We start from the raw sequence: 24,847 nt of genomic DNA on the forward strand, positions 1-24,847 counted from the left end.
TAAGGCAGGCATAGGAATCAGAAGAACATTGTATTTGAGAAAGTAAACCTGCTAGTCCCAGGAACAAGGACCAGTGTATGAACACCAAGAGAGTGAAATAAACTCTCAAAGCTCGCTCAAGAGTTGCTAAAACTGGTAGCAATGGGGATGACCCATTAAGAATTAGTATCAGCAGAAGTATCACTCCCACACATCCTCTTCCTGCTGTTCCTCTGGTAGTCTTTGGCAGTCTTGAGATTCTTTGTTCCATCCTTGACATACTGGGCTACATTCATCACACGGTGCTCAATGTCATCCATCTGCTCCCCCTGCGCCTCCACCATTATTGCCGTGTCCAGAAACACCTGGTGCAGCTCCAACAAGCCCTTCTCTATCTCCTTTGCCGCATTGTGCCTGTCCTGTATCTCCACCGCTGTCTCCAACACCTTCCCTCTCCCATGCTCCTGTATTGTCCTCCCCAAAAACTCCTCACCCCCATCCCCATTCGATATATCTTCTCTATCACCTCCTCATCTGGGTACTCCCCTGTCACTGTAAAATACTGCCTCCCCACCATCTCCTTGTACTCCACCATCATCCCCTGCCTCAGCCCCTGAAAGTCCATCATCAGCTCCTTGAGCTTCTTCCTCACCCCATTTGTGACTGCAGCCCTAGTCCTGTACACCGGAGTCCCCTCTTTGTAACCCGCGAGCCTCATATTAGCAGCTTGGGTGCAGTCCATGTCCTCGAGCTGAGACTTGATGGCCCTGGCCTTTTCAGTACCCCAATGATATTGGCATTGATTCAGTTTTGCAGTGATTTCAGAGCCTCAGGCTTGTGCAGGGACTTGCTCTTCTCATTGGCCTTATGCAGCCTCCCCAAAATTTCTCTAATCAGACCCATCTCCTGCTTCACCCTCTTGGCCTCCTCCAAGAACAAACCCAGGTTCCGGTCATCTGAACATCATACTCAGGACCAGCTTCCAAGTCCTTCATGGCTTCCTTCTTCAGATCCACATAGCTGGTGAACAATTTTGTCATCAGATCATTTATCTTCGAAGAATTGAATGAATTGAGAGACACAGAGCAAGATTCTCAGTCAATTTCTCAATTCTCTTATCTCATTATACCCTATATTTTTATAATTATATTCCAATTGGTGCATCTTGATTAACCTGAAACTTTTCTTACCGGGATAATGTTTAGAAAAAAGAATAAGACATAGATATAGTAGCCAGATGGTTGAGATATCACATTTATCTATGAGTTTTCACTTTCTTATGGATACTTTCTTCTAGACTTATTGGCTTGTTTAAAATTTTAGAGTCATGTTTTCCTGTAGTGATTATTGATTTCTCTGCAGAACTAATAAATTCCGTAATGATTTCTGCCCTGCAGACCACAATTAAATATCAAAATACAATGTGGATTAAAATTGGATGTAGTTCCCGGATAAACAGAGGAAAATATATATATTTTTGTTCAATCTAGAATCCACTTCTTGGCATCGTTCATCTTAATGGTCAATTGTGGCATGGCTGACTCTGGACACCAATGCTATTTTCCTTGCCCATTTAAATTTAACTTCACCATTTTAAAATTTACATTACTTGTTTTAAGTCTCGATGAGGAGGAGGTTTTTTCTAGTTCTTAGATCTTTAAATTGAATTTCCTTGAATATCATTTAATTTCTTCCCTTTTGTGGTATCCTAAGCTTCAGCTGAATCCAGAATTTATAGGTATAACTTGTGTACATGGTGTGGTCTTAGTTTTGGACTTTACAAATTAATTCTAAAGGTTAAGAAAGTTTGAATTAGAATCCAGAATTTATAGATATAACTTGTGTACATGCTGTGGTCTTAGTTTTGGACTTTACAAATTAATTCTAAATGTTAAGAAAGTCTGAACCAGATACATTCCTTCAAGTATCAAGGAATCAGCCCTTGAATGAACCAGTAGAGGGACATTGAATCACAATTTTTTTTTTTTTTGATAGGCAAAATTAATTAAAAATGAAGAATGTGGCGTTGCCCGGACTCGAACCGGAGACCTTCAGTGTGTTAGACTGATGTGATAACCAACTACATGACGAAACCATGTTGAAGGAACATTGAATTACATCTCAATAACATAAATCTATTGTTGGTGTTTTTGTTACCAAAAAGGATGAAATGTTTTGGGATTGGATGTGGCCAATGTGCTGAAAGAATTGTTATTGCTTACATAGAAAACATTCTTTTTTAAAAAACTTATTATATATTGTTGATTCTTTGGATTTCTTTTCTTTATTTGCAATGCATATCAAGCACACTGGACATGATAGTGAACTAGGACGTGTTTAATATTTTGGATTGCAATTCAGCTCAGTTACATTAAGGAATCTGAAGAGATGTGTCATGCTATGGAACCTTTGGAACTGGTAAAAAGAGTAAATATAAGGGTAACTTTATAATTTTAATCATTTTACTATAAATCTGGTTAAATTTCCAATTAAGTAAGCACAGATGATCTGGTTTTGCATGTATAAGTTTGAGGGCTTGAGATATTCTTTTAATTGAGTGGAATTTTCCCTTGCATTTTGTATTTAATGTTAAACTAAATAAACAAAAGTGCTGTGGTGAAATTCAGACAATATTATGGCTAAAATCTTTTCTAAATTTAGGTGAGGGAAGTTACTCAAGAAGGTTATGCGGAAAGCAGAGATAGTCCAACTGAAAGATACAAAGCAAACAGCTGCAGAAGATCTATCCAAAAGGTTAAAGGACTCATGCTCCTTTAGTGGTGCTGCCAGCCAAAAAGGTAACTAACTAGGTTTTGCGTAGAAATCCATTGCTATCTCTCTTTCACATACACACACATGCACAAGGTGATGGATAATGGTAACTTACTATAAAGAACTATCCCTAATCAATGAGTGAAGTCTGTTATGGTGCTTGATAGAGAAATTCTTCATGATTTTGTTAAACTAAAACTAATTTTACTGAAGTAAACACATTGGTCTTTAAACTGTATGTGGATCCTGGTGATCTTTTCATTGAAATAGTTGCACCAAAAACTGGACCTATGAGCAGCCATGTTGATAAAGTATAAATTTATTATTTGACATAGATATGTGAGTTATTCAAGTGTTAAATCTTGGTGATCACAGCACATGCATATTAAACATTTTGGAGAATCATCTATAATATTGCAATCCTTTCGGTAAAATGTTTGACTACTTTCCAGTAGTAGTATCCCTGCACGCTTTTCTATACCCATAACAGTGCCTAGAATGTGAAATGCTTGTCTTTCTCTTGTTTGAAATTGGACATCATGGAGAGGGGGTGTGGAACCTCCTATTTTGTTTTTGCTTTCTTTTTCTTGAAGAGTATATAGTGGTGAATAAACTCCACTGCAACTATTCATTTTCAAAATCAGTGTCCTTGTAGTACCTCCTAGCTTCCATCATAGTTTCTCTATTTGTATTTTCCATCTCACCAAATAACAGAAATCGATGTTCCTTGTAATTCATTTTTCCTATTCCCTTGTTGTTTCTTCAACCTCTAGCCTCAGGATTAGGTGAATTTTTGTGCTGCATGGCAGGACCTAAATACCATATCATCTTCAATTTAAGCCTTTATGAATATGATAAATTCCTTGAGACATACAGATGAATCTAATACTGATTCTTAATCATTTGTTCAAGACATTCTCCATGCCACCAATGCCTGTCATTTTTTTTATTAACCTTCCATATAATTGGCACATTTGTGGAGAAGTAGTCCTGCAAATAGGTAGTTGGTTATACATGGGGAAAAGTTGTTTGGGTCAGGGGTGGGCGTGCCGGAGTGGTTATCGGGCATGACTAGAAATCATGTGGGCTTTGCCCGCGCAGGTTCGAATCCTGCCGCTCACGCTTTTACCTTTTGCTTATATATACATCTGCTTTTACCTTTTGCTTATATATACATCTTTGGAAAGATGCGAAAAAAATAAAAAAATAAAAATTCCTTCAATCTCAATTTTAATTGTTAAATTATTCTTATAATATGCTCATGTTTCAGTGACTTATTAGGCTGGAGGGTTAATTCTAAATGTTAAGAAAGTCTGAATCAGAGGCATTCCTTGAAGTATCAAGGAATCATAGCCCTTGAATAAGGGCCATTGAATTACATTTTTTTTTACAGGCAAAATTAATTAAAAGTAAAGAATTTGGCGTCACCCGGACTCAAACCGGAGACCTTCAGTGTGTTAGACTGACGTGATAACCAACTACACCACGACACCATGTTAAAGGAACATTGAATTGCATCTCAACAACATAAAACTATTGTTGGTGTTTTTCCGAAAAGAATGAAATGTTGTGGGATTAGAAGTGCCCCATGTGCTGAAAAGTATTGTTATTGCTTACATAGAAAACATTCTTTTTAAAAAAAACTTATTATATATTGTTGAATCTTTGGATTTGTTTTCCTTATTTGCAATGCATATCAATCACTTAGCACTGGACATTATAGTGAACTTAATACTTTGGACTGCAGTTCAGCTCAGTTACATTAAGGAATTTGAAGAGATGTGTTGGAACCTTTGGAACTGATAAAAAGAGTAAGGTGGTGTTTGTTTTTTTGGCTTTTTGCTGGAAGCAATTTAGTTTTAGAATTTAGGTTGTTTGTTTTTCTATTTTTTATGACTTATTATAAACTTTTTACTAAATAGAAAAAGCCAAAATATGTGGCTTTTTCTAAATAGAAAAAATAATATATTGATTTTTTTTACTTTTTAATACTTAATAGAAATAAAATACTACAAAAACAAACAACCTAATATTTAACACTATTAATCATTAAGGTTCTATTTAAAATTAAGTAAAAAAACAAACACCATCTAAGTATAAGAGTGACTATAATTCTAATCATTTTACCATAAACAAATGATCTGGTTTCGCATGTAAAAGTTTGAGAGCTTGAGACATTTTTTTAATTGATTGGAATTTTCCTCTTCATTTTGTATTTAATGTTAAACAAAATAAACAAAAGTGTTGTTGTTTCACATAATATTATGGTTGAAATCTTTTCTAAATTTAGGTGAGGGAAATTACTCAAGAAGCTTATGCAGAAGCAGAGATAGTCCAACCAAAAGATACAAAGCAGACAGCTGTAGATCTATTCAAAAGGTTCTTTAGCCAGCCAGTGATTAACTAGGTGGGTGTTTGATAAATCAATTTAATAACTTAAAGTAATTTAATAACTTAATTTAAGTCATTAAATAAATTAAGTATGTTTGATAAAATAGTTTAATAGTATGACTTGGAAGTAAAAAAATAACTTTAAGTAATAAGTAAAAACAATTAACTTATTTTTAAGTTCACATTTTCATTATCATTTGTCTTAATTACTTTCATGATTTTTTGTCATAATTATTATTTATGAGGATAATTATATCAATTTGATAATTTAAAATAAATTTTAAGTTAATTTTGTCAAACAACCTGAATACTTAAAATAAGGATTAAATAATAAATTTTAAGTCAACCACTTAAATAAAATTTGACCTAAAGTTAACTTAAGTTATTAAGTACCAAATGTTAAGTTTAACCAAACGCGTAGAAATCCATTGCTCTTTCTCTTTCTATAACATAAACATAAACATATGCACAAAGTGATGGATAATGGTAATTTACCATAAAGAACTATCCCTAATCAATGAGTGAAGTCTATTATGGTGCTTGATGTATAAAGTCTTCATGATTTTGTTAAACTAAAACTATTTTTACAGAAGTAAGCACAATGTCACGGACTTAGTCGTTCACTAAGCTCGTGCGGCACTTAGGCAAGTCAAGATGCTTGATCTTGCTAAGTCAGCCTTGATCCCCAATGCTTAGCTTGCTCGGCTAAGACACTCGCGACTCGGAAGCTTAAGAAGCTTGGTAGGCAACCCTTGAAAGAATGGAAGCTCTTTATTACTCAAAGAAGCTTTTACAAGTGCTTGGATGCTCACTTGCTTGGTTAGGAAGTGATTTGGGTGGTGCCTTGGCCAAATGAGGCCCTCACCTATTTATAGGCACCAAGGGAACTCTCTAGAACCTTGGAGGGTTCCTTACAAATCAAGAATATTCTAGAACTCCCTACACTAATCTATGTACATCCTTATGTACAAGAAATCTCTAGAATTCTCTAGAAAGCTCTGGACTTCTCTCATACCTTCCACCATAGTGTAGAGATGTGTGGACATCTCTAGGTATTTCTAGAACCTTCCACACTCTTCCCACCAATGGCTTAGTGTAGATGGCTCCAGGAGTCTCCAGAAGCTTCCCTCCTCCTATATAAGCCCATGGGGAGGGTCATTTGAAGCATCCTGTGACACTCTCCCCCACCGATGCCGTCGACGTCCTCGTCGTTGCCTCGTTCTGAAACCTCTCGATGTGTTTCCAGAACTTTCTCAAGGCATCCGCATGTTCCCAGCTTACCTGCCTCTTGGGTAGTCCTTTCCATCGGACTAGATACTCTATCACAGGAGGGACCCCTTGTCTCCTGGTGACCCGTTCAGCCAGGATATTCTTCACCTCCTTCTCCCGTGAGGCTCCAGATGGATGCAGACCCGTGCACTTTCGATGCTTAGAGTGCTGCTTCCTCTTACCCATTGAGTTCACCTTCCCTTGGTGACCTCTTCCATGTGTGTGCGGGCTACCTCAGCTCGCTCCCCTTTTTCCTCCTTTACTTGCACCCCTGCTAGTAAGGAGGTCTTAGGCGTACTAGGCTTCGGGTTGAATTGGAGGGCACCTAGTAGCTGCATTGAGCCCATATGTGCTTCGTCCTCCTGCTCCCTCTCCTCGATCATGGCACTAAGCGCCTTCCTCTTTGGACAATCCCGTGCCCAATGTGGTCCGTCACATAGGAAGCATTTGATTTTAGGCTTGAACTCCTTCCTTTCCGCCTTACCCTTCCTTCTTGGACGTTAGGCGTCTTGCCTGATCCCTTTTTAGGAGCATTGTGGTCCCTTGGAACCTCGTCTCCCCCACCCATGGCGTGGCTACCCTCGAAAGGCTCATCCTTGGAGGAGTCTCCCCTTCCATAATCCACCAAGGACTCGGCTACTGCTATGGCCGTGGCTAGGTCTTGGACACCACGCCTCCTCAACTCTTGCTCGGCCCAGCTTTGCAGGTTGTCCATGAAGTTGAATAGCAATTCCTCCCCAGTTATGTTAGGAATCTCAAGCATGAGTGAAGAGAATTCCTTGACATAGTCGCGTATTGAGCCTGTGTGCTTGAGACGCCTCATGTTTTTCCTAGCCAGGTAAGCCACGTCCTCGGGGTAGAACTGCCTCTTGATCTCCCTCTTGAAGTCCTCCCACGTCTCTATGGTGCAAATGCCTTTCTCCATATCGGCAAACCTTCGACGCCACCATAGAGTAGCTGTGTCAGTAAGGTAGAGGGTCGCAGTTCTCACCTTAGCCGCCTCATCCGTCAATGCGATAGCTCGAAGTATCGCTCCATATGCCATAAGAAGTTATCCAACTCTTTGGCATCCCGTTTGCCACTAAACCCATGTGGCTTCGGCACCTCCACCCTAGATGCCTCATGTGTGGCCATGACCCGTGCCGACACAGCGGCCTTGTAGATGGCCAACTCCTGCCTAACTTCCTGGTCTCGGGACTCCATCCGAGTGGCCAAGGCCTCTATCCTTGACTCCATGCTAGCAAGCATGCTCAAGACCTTTCCTTGGAAGGACATGAACTCCTCGTGTGACACTGGCTGAACTCGTGAGACTTGCACCCCCTCACGAAGGTCTTGGATCTGCTCCCTTAGATCCTCTAAGCCCTTCTCCATGCCTTGCTCGATCAAGTCCAACCCCTCCCGAGTGTCTGCCATGGCTAGCTCCACCTTGGCTAGCCTTGCCTCCATGTTGGCAACGACATCACGAGATTTATCCTTCTTGCCCCTGCCCCGTGCAGTAGGCTCGGTCTCCCTCCCACGGGTTTGCTCGCTACTCTCCTCCACGTTAGAGCCTGACATGCTTCCTTTGCTATGCCCACCTCGTAACCGCGCTCTGATACCACTTGTCACGGACTTAGTCGTTCACTAAGCTCGTGCGGCACTTAGGCAAGTCAAGATGCTTGATCTTGCTAAGTCAGCCTTGATCCCCAATGCTTAGCTTGCTCAGCTAAGACACTCGCGACTCGGAAGCTTAAGAAGCTTGGTAGGCAACCCTTGAAAGAATGGAAGCTCTTTATTACTCAAAGAAGCTTTTACAAGTGCTTGGATGCTCACTTGCTTGGTTAGGAAGTGATTTGGGTGGTGCCTTGGCCAAATGAGGCCCTCACCTATTTATAGGCACCAAGGGAACTCTCTAGAACCTTGGAGGGTTCCTTACAAATCAAGAATATTCTAGAACTCCCTACACTAATCTATGTACATCCTTATGTACAAGAAATCTCTAGAATTCTCTAGAAAGCTCTGGACTTCTCTCATACCTTCCACCATAGTGTAGAGATGTGTGGACATCTCTAGGTATTTCTAGAACCTTCCACACTCTTCCCACCAATGGCTTAGTGTAGATGGCTCCAGGAGTCTCCAGAAGCTTCCCTCCTCCTATATAAGCCCATGGGGAGGGTCATTTGAAGCATCCTGTGACAACAAGCTGTATGTGAATCCTGGTGATCTTTTCATTGAAACAGTTGCACCCAGAAACTGGACCTATGAGCAGCCATGTCCATAAAGTATAAATTCATTTGTGTTGAATTACTAGAAATCATGTGATAATCAAATTTTAATTACTGAATTACTGAAAAAAAAAAACAATTTTTTTTTTTTTTGTGTTTAACAAAATTTAAAAAATAGTTTTAAAATTTTGAAAATTCATTTGAATTGTTTCTCGCATAAGCACTTGATAGATGATTATCTCAAAAATACTATTGGAGAAATCATGCTATAATAAATATATTGTCTAAAATAATAAATCAATATTTATTATTAGAAAAAACAATATTTTTTTTGTTGCTTTAACTTTGAATTATTAATCTTTTCATTATTATAAGATTTTAATTTTCTCTTCCATTTTGTTTCCTTTATTATGTGTCCAATGTCACATACCGTGAACGTGGCTCAAATTTGAGAAAAAAAATAATAATAATGCTCTAAATGAAATTGTTCTTAAATTTGAAGAATTGATTTTGACGTTTTTATTTAAAATAGCACTCAAGCTTTGGTGAAATTATTTTTGGTTGGGTTATTAAAATCCGCACAAAATCAATATAAGATAATAGGGAGAAAAATAGGTTTTGATTCATTAATTTAAATATATATATATATATATATATATATATATATATAATATAAATCAGTTTTGTTTTTCATCTATTTGAAAATATATATTTTTTTATAAGTCAAATAATAGTTTTCTAAAATACATTTTTACTTGATGATATTAAATAAAATTATTTAAAATTAATTTATCATTTTGATAAAAATGTTTTACAAAAATATATTATAAATTCTTTATTATATATATAACATAGATAATAATATTTTAGTAATCACAAATTTTAAAGATTGAAGAGCAAACCCAATTACAATTAATGGTATTATGGATGACTCACTTTAGTTACATTTTTTTATTTTCAAAATAATTTTAAAATTATGTTTAGTTTTTATTTTAAAAATTCCAAAAAAATCTATAACATAAAAAACTATATCATAATTAAACGTTACAGATGATAAAGAAGAAAATATTAATAGCATTAGTACGGTTAATATTATTGTCAATGGTTTTTTCTTTTTGGGGATGGGACCCACTGAAAATGGCGCACAACTTCCGGTTGTTGACTTATGAACTGAATATTTCTTTTTTAATGGATGAAGCAAGGGCGGATATCTATCGTCATAGAGTGGTGGGTCTACACTCGGGTGACTCTTTGAGTCTTCTCTTGTAACTAACAGGGGGGAAAGGATGGAAGAACAGAAGAATAGGAGAGAGATGGAGACACAGCAGCCGTGGAGGTCACTGAGATTCTCATTCAGAAGTGCAACAATCATAGTCTGTTTCCTCAATCTCATAGCTGCTCTTCTCTTGCTTCAGGGCTTTCTCTCTTCTGCTTCCACCCGCAAATTCTCCACTCCTCGTCCCGATTCAGGCATGCCCCTGTCTTGCTCTCTTTATTATTTTTTTCTTCAATCATACTGTTATGGGTTTTTTCAAATGAGGTACAATGAATCTAGTGTTTCGCGTAACCTAGCTAATCGTGCTGGTTTTATCTTTTAATTTGATTTTTTGGGTGGTTCAATCCAAGAAGAATGGTGGGTTTCTGTTAAATTAGGTAGTTTTGCGTTCTTATTTGTATGTTTGGTAATTGAATCAAGGAAGAATGAAGGGTGTTTCTTGAATGAAACAAATCGGTATTTGACCTAATGGTTTGGGTTGGGGGGTTGGTGTTCATGTATGCTAGAGAGGGTTTTGGTGAATTGGGTGGAAATCTGTTGTTTTTGGTGATTTGGAGGTGTAGGGGTTTGGTCAAGAGACTAGTATTATATCATGGTTGAAGGGTTCATTATTGAGGGATTGAAAGACATTTTAGGATTCTTTGCACACCATTTTATCTTTTTCAGTTCTTATTACTGTGCTTCCTAGGAAATAAATTGGAGAATGGTGATTAATTGCTTGACTCTTGGATTCGTGTTCTCTTCAATTGGATCATCTTTTAGTTTTTGGGAATTCATAATCACAGTTGTTTTGAATAATCCATGTATCAACTTGTATATTGGAATTAAAAGTAGTGCTGCTGTAAACTTATTAGCTATGTTATTTTGAGGTTACAGAGACATTGTAATGTTTTAGCCTCTCTTTTCAAATTCCGGATAATTAAATTAAATTGATGGAGCTTTTTTACTATTTGTTTTTTTATGGAGCTGTTTATTAACTGCATACTTTCTTGTTGAGTAGGCTAAATTTTTTAACTTTCCCTGTTTTTTCCAAGCTGATTTCATTTGTCAGTCTTTTGCTTTGAATTAAATTTGTAGAAATGGAACTCTTGTTGGGTGATGTTAATATTTTGATCTTAATATCACAAAACTGAAATGGGATACAATCAAAAGCATATCATGCAAATACATCAAATTTAATTTATTACTCCATTATCGGCTATGGATGATATAGTTGGTTTTGCAAGCCATTGCCTTTAGCCTGCCAAGAAGGAAAATAATAGGTATGTTCAGGGTCAATAAACAAAGACGACAAACATAATTCAGTTGCTGGACCTACTGGAATCAAGCTTTTGAAAATGACCCTCACCTTTTCTTCTTCATTTCTCTTTTTTTCCAAATTTTTTGGCTTGTTTTAGTTTTAGCATATGTTTACCATTTTGGGATGAGGGAGCATTGGAGAGAATGAGCAGTGGGCACTAATCTGCTTGGTGCAACAGTTACTTTCCAGACTGTCATGTGTGAACACATGGGTCCAAGCTACGGTTAGGTCTATCACAGGCTACACTACACTTACCAGAACACCTGAGATGGGACCTTGCACCATGTAGGGCCTCGGGATGAGAAGTCTTTCCTGCATTTAAGGAATTATCACTGTCTGATTATTTTTCATTTGAACAAGATGGTGTCAATTTCTCAATTGCGTTATCTCATCATATCCTCTGTATTATAATTATATTCCAATTGGTGCATCCTGATTAACCTGAAACTTTTCTTACTGGAAAATGTTTAGAAACAAGAATAAGATTTAGGTATTGTAGCTAGATGATTGAGATATTGAGTTTACATATGACTTTTCACTTTCTTATGGGTACTTCTTCTAGACTTGTTGGATTGTTTAAAAGTTCAGAGTCATGTTTTCCTGTAGTGATTATTGATTCTCTGCAGAACTAATAAATTCCACAATAATTAATGCTGCAGACCGCAATTTTAAACACCAAAATACAATGCGGATTAAAATTGGGTGTGGTTTCCTGGATACACTGTGGCAAATATTATATTTTTCAATCAAAGGCTGCTAGAGTGCACTTCTTGGCATCATTCATCTTCGTGGTCACTTGTGGCATGGCTTACTCTAGACACTAACACTGTAAAAATATATTTTCCTGGCCCATTTAAATTTGACTTCACCATTTTGAAATTTACATTACATGTTTTTATTCTTGATGAGGAGGTTTTTTCTGGCTCTAAGATGTTTAAATTGAATTTCCTTGAATATCATTTAATTGCTTCCCTTTTGTGGTATCCTAAGTTTCAGCTGAATCCAGAATTTATACCTATAACTTGTGCATGTGTTGTTGCCTTAGCTTTGGACTTTACAAATTGATTCTAAATATTGAGTAAAAAAGTTTGAATCAGAGGCATTCCTTTAAGTATGATTTCATGATTGAATATCATTCCACTAAGTATGATTTTGTGATTGAAAACAGAGCCCTTGAATGAACCAAGGGACATTGAATTACATTTTTTTATAAGCAAAATTAATTAAAAATAAATAATTTGGCATTGCCTAGAGTCCCAGATTTGAACTGGAGACCTTCAGTGTGTTAGACTGACATGATAACCAACTACACCACGACACCATGTTAAAGGAACATTGAATTACATCTCATCAACATAAACCTATTGTTAGTGTTTTTGTTACCAAATAGGATGAAAGGTTCTGGGGTTAGATGTGATCAATGTGCTGAAAGTATTGTTGTTGTTTACATATAAAACATTCTTAATATAAAAAACCTTATCATATATCCTTGATTCTTTGGTTTTCTTTTCTTTATTTGCGATGCTTATCAATCATTTAGCAGTGGACATGATAGTGAACTAGTACATGTTTAATATTTTGGACTGCAGTTCAGCTCAATTACATTAAGGAATCTGAAGAGATGCGTCGTGCTATGGAACCATTGGAACTGATAAAAAGAGTAAGTATAAGAGTGACTTTATAATTTTAATCATTTTACTATAAATTTGGTTAAATTTTCTATTAAGTAAACACAAATGATCTGTTTTTACATGTAAAAGTTTGAGGGCTTGAGATATTCTTTTAATTGATTGGAATTTTCCCCTTCACTTTCTATTTAATGTTAAACTAAATAAACAAAAGTGCTGTGATGAAATTCACACAATATTATGGCTGAAATCCTTTCTAAATTTAGGTGAGGGAAATTACTCAAGAAGCTTATGTGGAAGCAGAGATAGTCCAACCGAAAGATACAAAGCAGACCGCTGCAGAAGATCTATCCAAAAGGTTAAAGGACTCACGCTCCTTTAGTGACGCTGCCAGCCAAAAAGGTAACTAACTGGGTTTTGCCCTATAATGAACTATCCTCAAGCAAAGAGTGAAGTCTATTGTGGTGCTTGATATTGAAATTCTTCATGATTTTGGTCAACTATAACTAATTTTACTGAAGCAAACATATTGGCCTTTAAGCTTGATGTGAATCCTGGGGATCTTTCCATTGAAACAGTTGCACCCAGAAACTGGACCTATGAGCAGGCACATCAATAAAGTAGAAATATATTTTCTGACATAGAATATGTGAGTTATTCAAATGTTAAATCTTGGTGATCACAACACATGCACATTAAACATTTTGAAGAATAATCGATAGTATGCAATCATTAGAATAACAGTGCCTAGAATGTGAAATGCATGCCTTTGTCTTGTTTGAAATTGGACATCTAGAGAGGGGGTGCAAACATAGTTTTAAAAGGCACACCTAAAGTGCAAAAATCTCCTATAGCTTTGGGCCTAGGCGCGCTAAGTGCGCCTTTTAAAACCATCAAGCTCCTATTTTTGTTTTTGTTTTCTTGAAGTATAGTGGTGGATATCTCCACTGCAACTATTCATCCTCAACATTAGTGTCATTGTAGTGGCTCCTAACTTTCATCATATTTTCTCTCTCTGTATTTCCATCACACTGAATAGCAGAAGTCAATGTTCCTACTAATTCATTTTTCCTATTCCTGCATTGTCTCTTCTATCTTTAGCCTCAGGCTTAGGTGAATTTTTATGCCACATGGTAGCACCTAAACACCAATGCCATCTGCAATTTAAGCCTTTATCAACATAATAAATTCCTTAGGACAAACACATGAAGCAAACACTGATTCTTAGTCAATTTGTTCAAGACATTCACCATGCCACCAAGACCTATCATTTTTTTTTCTTAATCTTCCATATAATTGCCACATTTGTTGAGAAGTGGTGCTGCAAATAGGTAAACATGCAAGGGTAAAAGCTGTACAAGTCATGGTTTTTGTGAATTCTGATTGCCCATGTAATGAATATCTGCTATATGTTCTTATTAAGCTTTCTTTTCTAATATGTCTGTGTTCAGCCCTGGAGGAATGGCGTAAACGGAAGATGGAAAGAGCCCGACAGCGGCAACTGGAAAAAAATTGAACAGCAGCCATGACTCAAGCTTGACATTCTTCCTGCTCCAAATTGATTTTGATATGTTATACTAAACACCCTCTTCAACACTTCAATGTTATCTGCCTTTATGCCATGTTTACTTACAGGAAAGGGAATGGAAGGAATGTGAATGATTTCCTTTCCTTTAGACTTTCCTGTTTACTTCAATATAGGAATCAAAAAGGGTGGTGATCCCACAACTTTCAAGAAAACCCAAGAGGAATGTGATTCCTGGAATGGAATCATTATAAATTGTCCATTTTGCCCCTATATTAAAAACAGTTATTAAATATTTATAATTAAAAGTAAATAATTTTACATTTGAATATGATAGATAAGAGTTATAATTGTAAAATATATTTTCATTAAAAGAGATTTGGGATAAAGAATAACTTAGCTCATTTGAATTAATATTTAAAATTATTTTTAATATATTAAATTATTTTATTAAATATATTTAATTTATTCAAAACTTAAATTAAATCATTAAGTTATATTAAGTTATTTATCAAATGCCTTTTAAGTTATTACTTTAAAACTTATGCCTTGATTTTTACATTAGATATTAGGATTATTTAATAAGCTAATTTAAAATTTATTCTAATTCATTGAATCCATAAATTTACCTTCATTAATTTTAACTAACATTCATCCTTGTAAGTTTGTAACTAATAAAACTAATAAATAAAGAGTAATATTGTCAACTTGAAAATAATCAACGTTACCCTTAAGAATTTCTAAGTTGATCCACACTCAAATTGGCATCCCTCATCAGCCATGAAATTTGATAAAGCATTTTCTTTGTTCAAAATTTTCTCTTTTATTTTTGCTTTCTCATATTAAACTAAGAATATGTTTAACAATAATTTTAAAAAGTGTTTTTCTTTTCAAGTATTAAAAATAATAGAAACACTTTTTAAAATCACTACAAACACTCTAATAGTCCCTCACTCATTTATTATACTATTTTGAAGTTGGTGTTATAAGTCAACATATGGTTCTCATCAATATAAATTTGGATGAATAAGGATTCTTGTATGATTTAATTATCAATATTATCGTTCAATAAATAAATAAATTAAAATTAAAATACACCATCTAAAATACAAAAGCAAAAACAACACAAAAAAGAGTAAAAAATACAAGAATCTTAATGGGTGAAAATATTTTAAGTTCTTTACAGGATTGATAAAAGATAACATCCATACTTCAACTACTTATTGAAAATTTATATCCTTCTTTATTATTACTATTATTCTTTGCTTATATGGCATTTTGATCTTATAAAATAATTTTTTTATTATTTAATAAATATCATAAATACCATTTTTAGTGACCAATCTCTCTTTATGTTAAATAAAATATATTTTCATCCTTCTATATCCAAAAACTAAAAGAATTACTCATATTTTTTCAAATATTTTATATATATATATATATAACTAAAATAGGCTATATATGATCACATCTTTTAGTTAATCACATGCCCAACCAAACATGAGCTTAATGTTTTTGCTCTGACAACAATTATGCAGTGAGCGAGGCAGCGCGACTAGCACATCCTTATTCATACCTCTCATTTTATTTGAAGGCAACACAAGTCAATAAGAAAAAGTAGTAACAAAGATGCCTCGTTCAAGAGTTGCACGATAAAAGCCTTTAAAACATACGCATCCGTCCTCCCTCCAACTCACCCCCACTCTGCTTAATCTTAGATCTTGCATCACTTACAATCGCATAAAAAATTCAACAAAAGAAAGGCATTGAAAGAACAGAAGAAAAGCATCAAAAGAACCGGATCATATCCATCCATCAATATGCACATGCACTGATACAACTTCTGTACAAGTTTTTATCCGATTAGAACATATATACAGGTTCAAACTACAGAAGATCATATAGTTATTTGTACAAGATTATGGATTTTGTGGCACATATCTCAGCAGCAGAACAGCATGAGGATTCCTTCAATAATCCAGTTAAAGACTATATTGTCGAAAAATGTTACCAGAATCACTGAAGTGGTATCCCTACCTTAGTAGATTGCACCTCGTTCTAGTAATTGATTTCCCTTTCCATTCACCGCCTAGGCGTCATTGTGACGTGAAGGCCAGAAAATAGAAAGATAAAGCCATATCAGTGTAAAGGCTGGGTCACAGCTTTTCTATAATCTCATACCAAGGTCCAGATTTACAGCATTCTATCTTCAGGGAAGAAGTGAGGACCAAAAACTTTCAAAACCAGGCAACAAAACTGTTGTCAATCTGTAATTCGACGCCCATCTGCATATAATATTTGGAGTGCAAATAATCACTGAATGAACAAACAGGGATGCAACAATAAATTTTAAATTCTTGTTCAGTTGTGTGCATGATCCTATTGTTTAATATAAAATGAAGATGATATGACAAGTATCAAGTACTATATAATCAAAGTCACTTCCCAGTTGCCTACCAGGACCTTAAAATGTTAGAGCCAAACTACTCAGGATTGTTTATCAGGATGATAAACAAGGTCTTTATCATCATTCAGTTCTATCCAGTACATATCCTCCAATAACTGACACGGCATCATCACTAACTAAGCATCCGGCTAGTGTCAGAAACTGTGCAAGCATATAAAAACAAGGATGAGAAAATTATATATCCTCCTACTCAAGATAATTAAACCAATGTGCCTAGAAAATGCATATGGTATAAATACATTCCAGCTTCTAGGATCCAGAAGATCCAGAGAAACTTATTGTGGCCTGGAACAGAAGAGGGCAGCTGAACATCTTGTGAGATGAGAGGTTATGAGTAGATCAAGGCGCAAGGAAACTGGCTCTTAGGGATTACAGTGCGCAATAAGGCCTTCATTAGTAAATGGTTATGGATGTTTCATAAAGAATATAGCTCTCTGGCATTCTATTATGGTCAATGTCCCAAATGATGGGATGCTAACCTTGACACCAGAGTTCCACACTGCTTTCCATGAAAAGCCATCTCTAAGGATGTCTGGGACTTCTCTCAGTATGATAGATTTTCTGAAGATCCATACCGGGGAGATTAAAGTTTCTGCTCCACTTCCTCCATGGCTGTAACATCTTTCAAGGACTCCCCCCATCTTATTCTATCTCCAACAATCCACGACCCCTAAATTCTTACTTCCATGGATATCAAGAAATCAAGGGTTCCATATCCTTTCTCCTACAAAATATTTACTATCCTGTTTCACATTGATCAGAGGTACTGTCAGAATTTTTAGATTCCTTCCCATCAACATACTGCTTTACTTTCCTTAAAAAGAGGGGTCTGCTTTACTTTCCTTAAAAAGAGGGGTTCTCGGACTTGCTTTCTCCCAGCGATATTGTTCTGGAAGACTAAAATCTGTGCAAAGTCAAAACTTTTACATTGCTAATGGCTCATGAAAAGTGAATACTAACAATCTCTTTAAGATCAAGACAACTTATAAAGCCTCCAATGAAAACAGAAGCACCTAATGTAGAGAGAATAATAGGACAGCTAATCATCTCTCCTGAGCCCTTCCACATGTGTTATGGCATTGATTGTTCCTTAAGACAGAGACCTATTCAGTAGCTGCAAGAGATCTCACAAAGACTGAGAATTTCCTTCCAGTGCCTTGGTCCACAACCAAGGAGTAGAGATTTGTTGCATTATTTTCTGTTGGCTGCCGTGTGGGTTATTTGGTTGGAGAGGAACAGGGCAATAAACCCAATCTCTGAATTCAAGTATTGCTTCTATGGCCTTCTATGATAAAAGAGTTCCTGGACATGCCATTTAGCTTGCTATCCAATGATGGAAAGCGACAAGTGATTATTCTTTGAGGAGATGAACTAGCATCTGTTAGTGGTACCTTCATCCATTTGGTTGTATCAAAACTTCTTGTAACCCAAGTTGTTTCAGCACTAGAGCCTCCTTAAGAGAGCTCACAGGTAAGTTACCGATTGGGCTTTCTCTGAGCCAGCCGACTGTGGTTGGAACAGTGAGACTGAGATTAGCACTATCAAAAGACTGGCAAGAGGCTAGGAAGTTAGATTTGAGGAACACCTTGGTCCACAGGAATTCTTCACTTGTTCTTGCTTGGCCTTCTAAAAACAGGGGATCATAGATAATTATTGGATAAGGCAAATCTAGAACATGTCAGGAAATAATACACCTACCTTCAGTTGGAGATATAAATCAGTGAATCAACAAAGTGAACATGTAAACCAAGAAAGGCACTTGTTCCCAAAAGGAATTTGGGACTTCTTGCCTGTATATAGTGGCAATGATCAGAATCCTCTTTATTTTTTTTTTTCTGCCATAGAAGTCAACTCATAAATTGTTATAGGTTTTTTTAAAATCTCTATGCATCAGTGCCTTTCTTTTTTTTCTTTTTTTTTTAAGGACATTGAAAGGTAAATAACATGGGTACACATGAAACACATATATCACAAAATAAACTAGAGAAATAGATTACCAATGTCATGAAAGAGATAATGGAGTTAAAAGAAGTAAACATAGAGTACATGTCATATGTACATAAAAATTAAGAAGAGTCTAATAAAATAAACTTAACATGACAAGAAGACAAATAAATTCATCATAAAATCCACAAAATAAAACTTTTGAACTTTTTTTTTTTTTTTTTTTGTAAACTGAGAATGCACCTAACAGCAAAGCTTTTATCCCCAACTGTCGATGCAGCAAACTCCAAGTGATGTGGGACTGCCCATCTAGCCCACCTTGCTTAAATACCTAGGAAGCTTGAACTAGAGACCTCTTGTTTATTGTCAGAGGGCACTACTGTCAAGCTACAACACCAGGGGTGAGTCCACTAATAAATATTGCTATGCCAAAATTTTCAAATTCTTATGCATCCCCAACTAATATACCAGAAGGAAAACTATGATCAACTACAAGCACAACTATATTTCTTTGTGATCAATTGACATAAATGTGTTAATATATGCTCAAAGTTTTACCTTTTCAAGGTTTTCATCATCCAGTTTAAAAGGGCAAAAACTCGCCCCAGGGTGTTGCTTAGGGTAATGACTTTTGGCAATGAACTGAAGGGTCTGAAGATCGAGCTTCCCTAGTATTTGAGTAGTGTAAGGTAGAGGGATGGGTTTGAGCTTATATAACCTAGGTTTTGCTTCATTGACAATCAGGATAAATATCTAACCGTTAGCATTAATTCCTCATCATTACAATAAAAAGAAAACGGAAGGGAGGCAGGGAACTCAAAAACAAAAGACCAATCCATTAAGAAGAAGTTTTCAAGTCTCACTCAACATCCAAACCATCTAAAGAACATATCTTTCATTTGAATACTACTTCCATATTTAGTATAACAATAATTAAACTCAATTTTCGACAACACATGTACATGTTTCCTTAAATGTAACATTATCCCCATACTCTATTGAGACCTTTTGGATGAAATAGGCTTTTTTTTCCTCAAAATCTTTATCTTCCTTTTCAAGAAGGATAACCAAGCTTTTTTCTACTAGAAAAAATTTATTTAAAACTCTAAAGCCTTATCAAAGTAAAAGCCTTCACATGGCTAGGGTGTATAAGAGAGTGAAAATTCACATGGAATATCTTAGAGTCATTAAATTGAACACGTATTCTTTGCAAACTAAGTGAGGAATCTTCTTATCAATTGTTCCTCCATTTCTCCTTTGCTAATGACTTACAGCAATACATTTTCTCTTTAGTGGGCATTATGTCGATGATCCCAAGAGATTCCAAATCAGTTATTGCATTTCAGGGATTTGGGAAGGACACTAATAGTAGAATTATTTGGTACTATACTATATGGAAGGCGCAAGAGAAATGCTAAGATTTAAGGAGAGACAAAGAACTCAAGCAAAATTGAAGGATTAGATTCATTTTTAAATATCTTAGTGGCAAGTTTTGTAGATTGGATTCATCTTTTAATGTCTCTTTAGACATCTATTACCAAGGAGTTTACAGGCATTCCTATAGTTTAATCCCACTGGATTATTAAGGTTTCGTCACTCTTCCTCTTAAAGGAGTGGATATTTTCATATGGATATTCAAATAGAGCATATGTGCCCATGTCCACATAACAAAAAAGCCTTAAACTTATAGAATATTAGTTACATTTTCTGCAAACCATATTTAAAGCCCATAAGTCAAAGAAATTATTGAATTTTTTATGAAAGCCATATTTGAAAAACTTAGTAAAGAAATAGTTTTTCTTTTTCTTTTTTCTTTCAAAACTTCATTAGGTAAACCTCAAAATTGGAAGCTAGATATATTTTGTCTTATATGATAGAAAATTTGAATTCAAAAAAGGACACAAGTTGTTGTGAGTTTGTCTTTCTTAATAAGAAAACAATTTCTTACAAAGAATACAAAGAAAACAAAGGCCTGAGGAGATCTAGAGGAGTGAGGGTAGGGTATGGGGTGGGAGTGTGGAAGGTGATAAGTAGGTGGGAAGGCTTTAAAAATAGAATGGTCTTTAGGATAGGAAATAGACAAAGGATTAAGTCCTGGGAAAATGGATGGTGTGGGGATGAGCCCTTAGGTGAGGCTTTCCCCACACTATTCTCAATAGCATCCACCAAAGATGCATGGATAGCTGAGGGATAAGGGAGCAGATTGCGGAGGGTGGCAGTTGGAACCCCATATTCACGAGACAAATCTATGACTAGGAACGAAATGAGGAGGAGGCCCTTTCTAGGAAATTACATGCTCAGTAGATTTGCAGTGGTATAGAGGGTAAGATGATTTGGCAAAGATGTGAAAATTTCTCATATAAGTCTCTTTATTCCTCTTTTTCCATTGAAAGCTTAGAAGTGTTTCCTTCGAGCATGATTTGGAATCCTTGGGTTCTGGTGAAGGTGGGGTTAAAAGCATGGGAAGCTACATGTGGGAGGATCTTCACATTGGACTAGCTTAAAATGAGGGGATGTAGAATACCGAATAGATGATATTTAGACAAAGGAGATACAGAAACAGTCGATCATATCATTTTTCATTGATTTAAAGCAGCCATGTTGTAGCATCTTGTTTATGCTCTTTTTGGGATAGAATGGGTGATGCATTCCATTGTAAGAGAGACACTCTTAAGCTAGCATGGACACTTTGTCAGGAAGAAAGCTTACAGAAACTGCTCTCTTGTGTATATTTTGGACCATTTGGAAAGAAAAAAATAGGAAATTTTTTTAAAACATTGAAACCAGGGCTCAAGCAACCAAGAAAACTTTCATGTATATCTTTTGGAAGTGTGGTAGAATGTGCACAGATGTTAGCTCTCTGTCCATGTTGGACTCCATTGATTGGTTGAGCTTTAAGTGAGACAGGGGAGTTGTTTTTTGTGTTATCCCTTAGCTTGGTTTGGCCTTTTGGCGCCTTTGTATACAATGTGCATACCTTTGTGCGCCCTTTTGTTAGGCATTGTTAATATATTCTAACTTTGCCTATCAAACTAAAAAGGAAAAAAAAAAACATCAAAAACATGAGGCCAGAAATATCCAAAAGCAATGGTTAATGAAAATCCAATTGAAAATTAAATGCATACGACAAGAAGGAAATAAGAGGAAATCTGACATGTTCAAACCATTACAACCAAAATAGACTACATTTAAAAGATCCATAAAACTGATTAAAAAGAAAGGAGAAAAAAAGATTCTTAAATCCTTTAAAAGAACATAATTTTGCATAACCAGCAATTGTATGAAACTAAAACATCCCCTGTCTCACACTCTAGGTTCCATCCTCCAGTACCACCTACAAATAGATGACACAGTTGAAATTGAACTAGAGCAAGAGCAAAGCTGAGAAAGGACATCAATCGAATAAATCATCTTTAAAGATGGGGAAAATAGTGCAAGTTAATATGATTCTAAAACACAGAAAGAAACTGCTAATGGTTACAGAAGAGTAAGTTGAGTTTACCTTAGTGCATCATATCCTCAAAACTCTGCTGCACCACCACATTTCAAAAATGAATCAATGTTTTAGTACTATTCAGTTACAGATAGGAAGCTTCCCAGTCCATTCATCAGCCACCCCATAATCTAAGCTAAGCTCTCTCAGAGGAGGGATGTTTTCCATGGCAAATAGCATAAGGCGAGGGAACAATAAATTATGGTGATCATATAGCACAAACTGCACAAGCACATTAGGACATGAACTGTGGCTCATATAACAAGCAAGATTCCTCATTCTTGATACATCCATTGCAAAATCTAATGGAGGAATTGAGGGATGCATCGGTCGTACATAATCCGAGTACACTTTGGATAAGTCACCCCATTCTGCCCATCTATCAGTAAATCGATTGGGATAAATCAAAGTATCACCATTCATACTAAACAGTGCTGCCTGCTCCCTTGTGAGAACAACCCCAGCATACTCACATATAAAAGCTCCCGCCTGTATCAAGTCCAAGGACCTAACTCCCCAACCAGTTTCCCTCGATCTAAACACTTCAAACCTATTCCGCAATCCTTTCTGAGTCAGGCGATTCCTGCAAGTTGGTGGGCAGCGGCAGAAGCTCCCGCATTCAAATATCACTGGCTTCCCTCTCAAGAGAAACCCATTTTGATCGTAAGCAAACTCACCCCCATTTCTCTGCGCACAAACGCAATCATCAGTACAACCTGCAACGCAGTCACACCCACTTCCATTTCCCCCAAGATTATAAGCATGGAGCGGAAACACAGTCCTCGGAAGATACTCATAATACATTGGTTCATTATCACCATCAATATCATTGAACAGAAAAACAGGGACATTCTCTTTCTTCGTTGAAATATCATCACAAAGGTAACCCACCGGTCGAACAGTCAAGGGGCTAACCCTAAGATTCTCAGCAAACCTTAAAATGGCACTACCCATTTCAGCTTGTCCTTCATTTCTCAGAAGCTTATACTTATAGACCCCAAAACCAGACTTGCCCACATCAAACCAGGAATCATGAATTTTATATAACCCATCATAAACGTAAACTTTACCTGTCACGCTACCCTCATACTTAATTCCTCGAATGACTCTCACCTCAATTCCGTAATGCATGCTTCGCTCCAGTGCAAGATTGCCACCTTCTAGTTTCTGGTGATCGCATTGCCTTGAAAATTTATCTTGCCCTCCATGACCAGTATAGATTAGCACATCACCCTCGTCTTGGTCGTCTTCGTAGCCACCAGAGACAATAATGCTGGTCGCAATTGGTTCCCCGTTCGAGCTCCTGCTCCCCGGCAAGTAGTCAATTCCGGCTTGAGCTTGACCATGCAATCCAACCACACACAATTCCATTCTGAAAAGAAACAAATCTCCAATGTTAATCCCCGGAATCGACCCAACGATCCGCTTATCGCGATTCAGCCACAAGCCTCGGTCTTTCATCAACTTCGCCGCTCTCAAATCCCCTCTGCTGCGCCTGGTAATAAGGCCCACTTCTCGGCGTTTCTCCTCCTCCATCATTGAGAAGATTCGGAGCGCGTCGTATAACATTCTCGTTCGTCTCACGAGGTCGCGGAAGTACCTCACGTGATCAATTGTAAGATCCGTAACTCTCACCAGCTCCGACGACCGCTGGTCCCGGCGACGCGATACAACCACGTTGGAAATCCTAGTTTCCTCCGGCACCGGCACAATTGCCCGTGAATCCGGATCCAAGCCTTCGATATTCCCTAAGTTCTCCATCCTCTTGGAGAAAGCCGTCCTGAATAACTCAGAAATCCGGTAGTATTCAGAGTAAACATTGTTCTCTTCTGGAGAACCCTCGGGAGTCTGAGAAAAAACTGTATCATTAGGGTTCGAACCGGGTCCAACAAACGGCAGTTGTCCGGAGTTTACAAAGAAATTAGGGCTAGGGTTCTGGGGAAAAGACTGTAGCGGTAGAGTTGGAGCATCAAAGGGTTCGAGCTTGGGCTCGATTTTGGGGAAAATGAGGGCGGGAGTAATGGCAGTGGCAGCGGTGGAGGGGGAGGTGGCTGGGTCAGGAAGAAGATTGAGGTCTTGGAATGGGATGAGAGAACCCATTCTTGGAAAAATGTGCCGAGAGCGGTGGTGTCGATTTGATCATCAAGGGGGAAGGGGTCGAAGGGTTTAAGGGTGTAAAGGTTTAAAGCACAGTGAAAATAGAGGTTTTTGAAGGCATTTTCATGGCGGATTTGAAAGGAAAATGAGGAGAGAGAGAGCGAGAAAGAGGAGAGAAAGTGAGAGGAAAAAAAGTACAATCCCAAAAACTTAAATCAGGACACCAACTCATCCTGTCAGAAGTGAAAATGAAACGCAAACATTTACACTTTGATGACCATTTTGCCCTTTCCCCCTTCCATTTTTGAAATTCATAAATTTTCCTGGACCACTGGGCCCCATTATTTTCCATAAACAGAAATATATTTAATGCTTCTACAGGTTTTTTTTTCTTTTTCCAATATTATTTAATTTATTCAATCCTGTTGAAACAAATGCATTGAATTAGAATTACAGTGATGGATTCTTCCTCCTTTTTTTTTTCTCTCCATTTTTATTTAAA

General features: G+C 36.8%; 2 protein-coding genes, 2 non-coding genes and 1 pseudogene across 7 annotated transcripts; 2 read left to right on the forward strand and 3 right to left on the reverse strand.

Moving 5' to 3' along the window:
• Window positions 1–116: 116 nt before the first annotated feature.
• On the reverse strand, window positions 117–7,174 carry LOC117915144 (annotated as a pseudogene).
• TRNAS-AGA lies at window positions 3,792–3,873 on the forward strand. Its single transcript has one exon. It is a non-coding gene; the product is annotated as a tRNA-Ser (tRNA).
• TRNAV-AAC lies at window positions 4,171–4,244 on the reverse strand. The gene has a single exon. It is a non-coding gene; the product is annotated as a tRNA-Val (tRNA).
• Window positions 7,175–9,830: 2,656 nt separating the features above from the next.
• LOC117914917 lies at window positions 9,831–14,617 on the forward strand. Its single transcript, XM_034830438.1, has 4 exons — window positions 9,831–10,085; window positions 12,781–12,851; window positions 13,086–13,221; window positions 14,271–14,617. Exons 1-4 carry the CDS (start codon window positions 9,902–9,904, stop codon window positions 14,333–14,335), a joined length of 456 nt encoding a protein of 151 aa, XP_034686329.1. The 5' UTR covers window positions 9,831–9,901; the 3' UTR covers window positions 14,336–14,617.
• Window positions 14,618–15,965: 1,348 nt separating this feature from the next.
• Window positions 15,966–24,535, reverse strand: LOC117914612 (histone-lysine N-methyltransferase family member SUVH9-like). 4 transcript variants are annotated; one of them, XM_034830009.1, is made up of 4 exons: window positions 22,258–24,535; window positions 17,291–18,437; window positions 16,802–16,952; window positions 15,966–16,629 (listed from the first exon to the last, which is right to left on the reverse strand). In XM_034830009.1, exon 1 carries the CDS (start codon window positions 24,346–24,348, stop codon window positions 22,330–22,332), a length of 2,019 nt encoding a protein of 672 aa, XP_034685900.1. In that variant the 5' UTR covers window positions 24,349–24,535; the 3' UTR covers window positions 15,966–16,629; window positions 16,802–16,952; window positions 17,291–18,437; window positions 22,258–22,329. The 4 variants fall into 4 exon arrangements, with proteins under 4 accessions (XP_034685900.1, XP_034685901.1, XP_034685899.1 ...); XM_034830010.1 differs by lacking the exon at window positions 16,802–16,952; XM_034830008.1 differs by lacking the exons at window positions 16,802–16,952; window positions 17,291–18,437 and adding an exon at window positions 18,999–19,142.
• Window positions 24,536–24,847: the final 312 nt, after the last annotated feature.

Source organism: Vitis riparia, chromosome 5 (assembly GCF_004353265.1).
Source record: "Vitis riparia cultivar Riparia Gloire de Montpellier isolate 1030 chromosome 5, EGFV_Vit.rip_1.0, whole genome shotgun sequence".
NCBI classification, from domain to species: domain Eukaryota; kingdom Viridiplantae; phylum Streptophyta; class Magnoliopsida; order Vitales; family Vitaceae; genus Vitis; species Vitis riparia.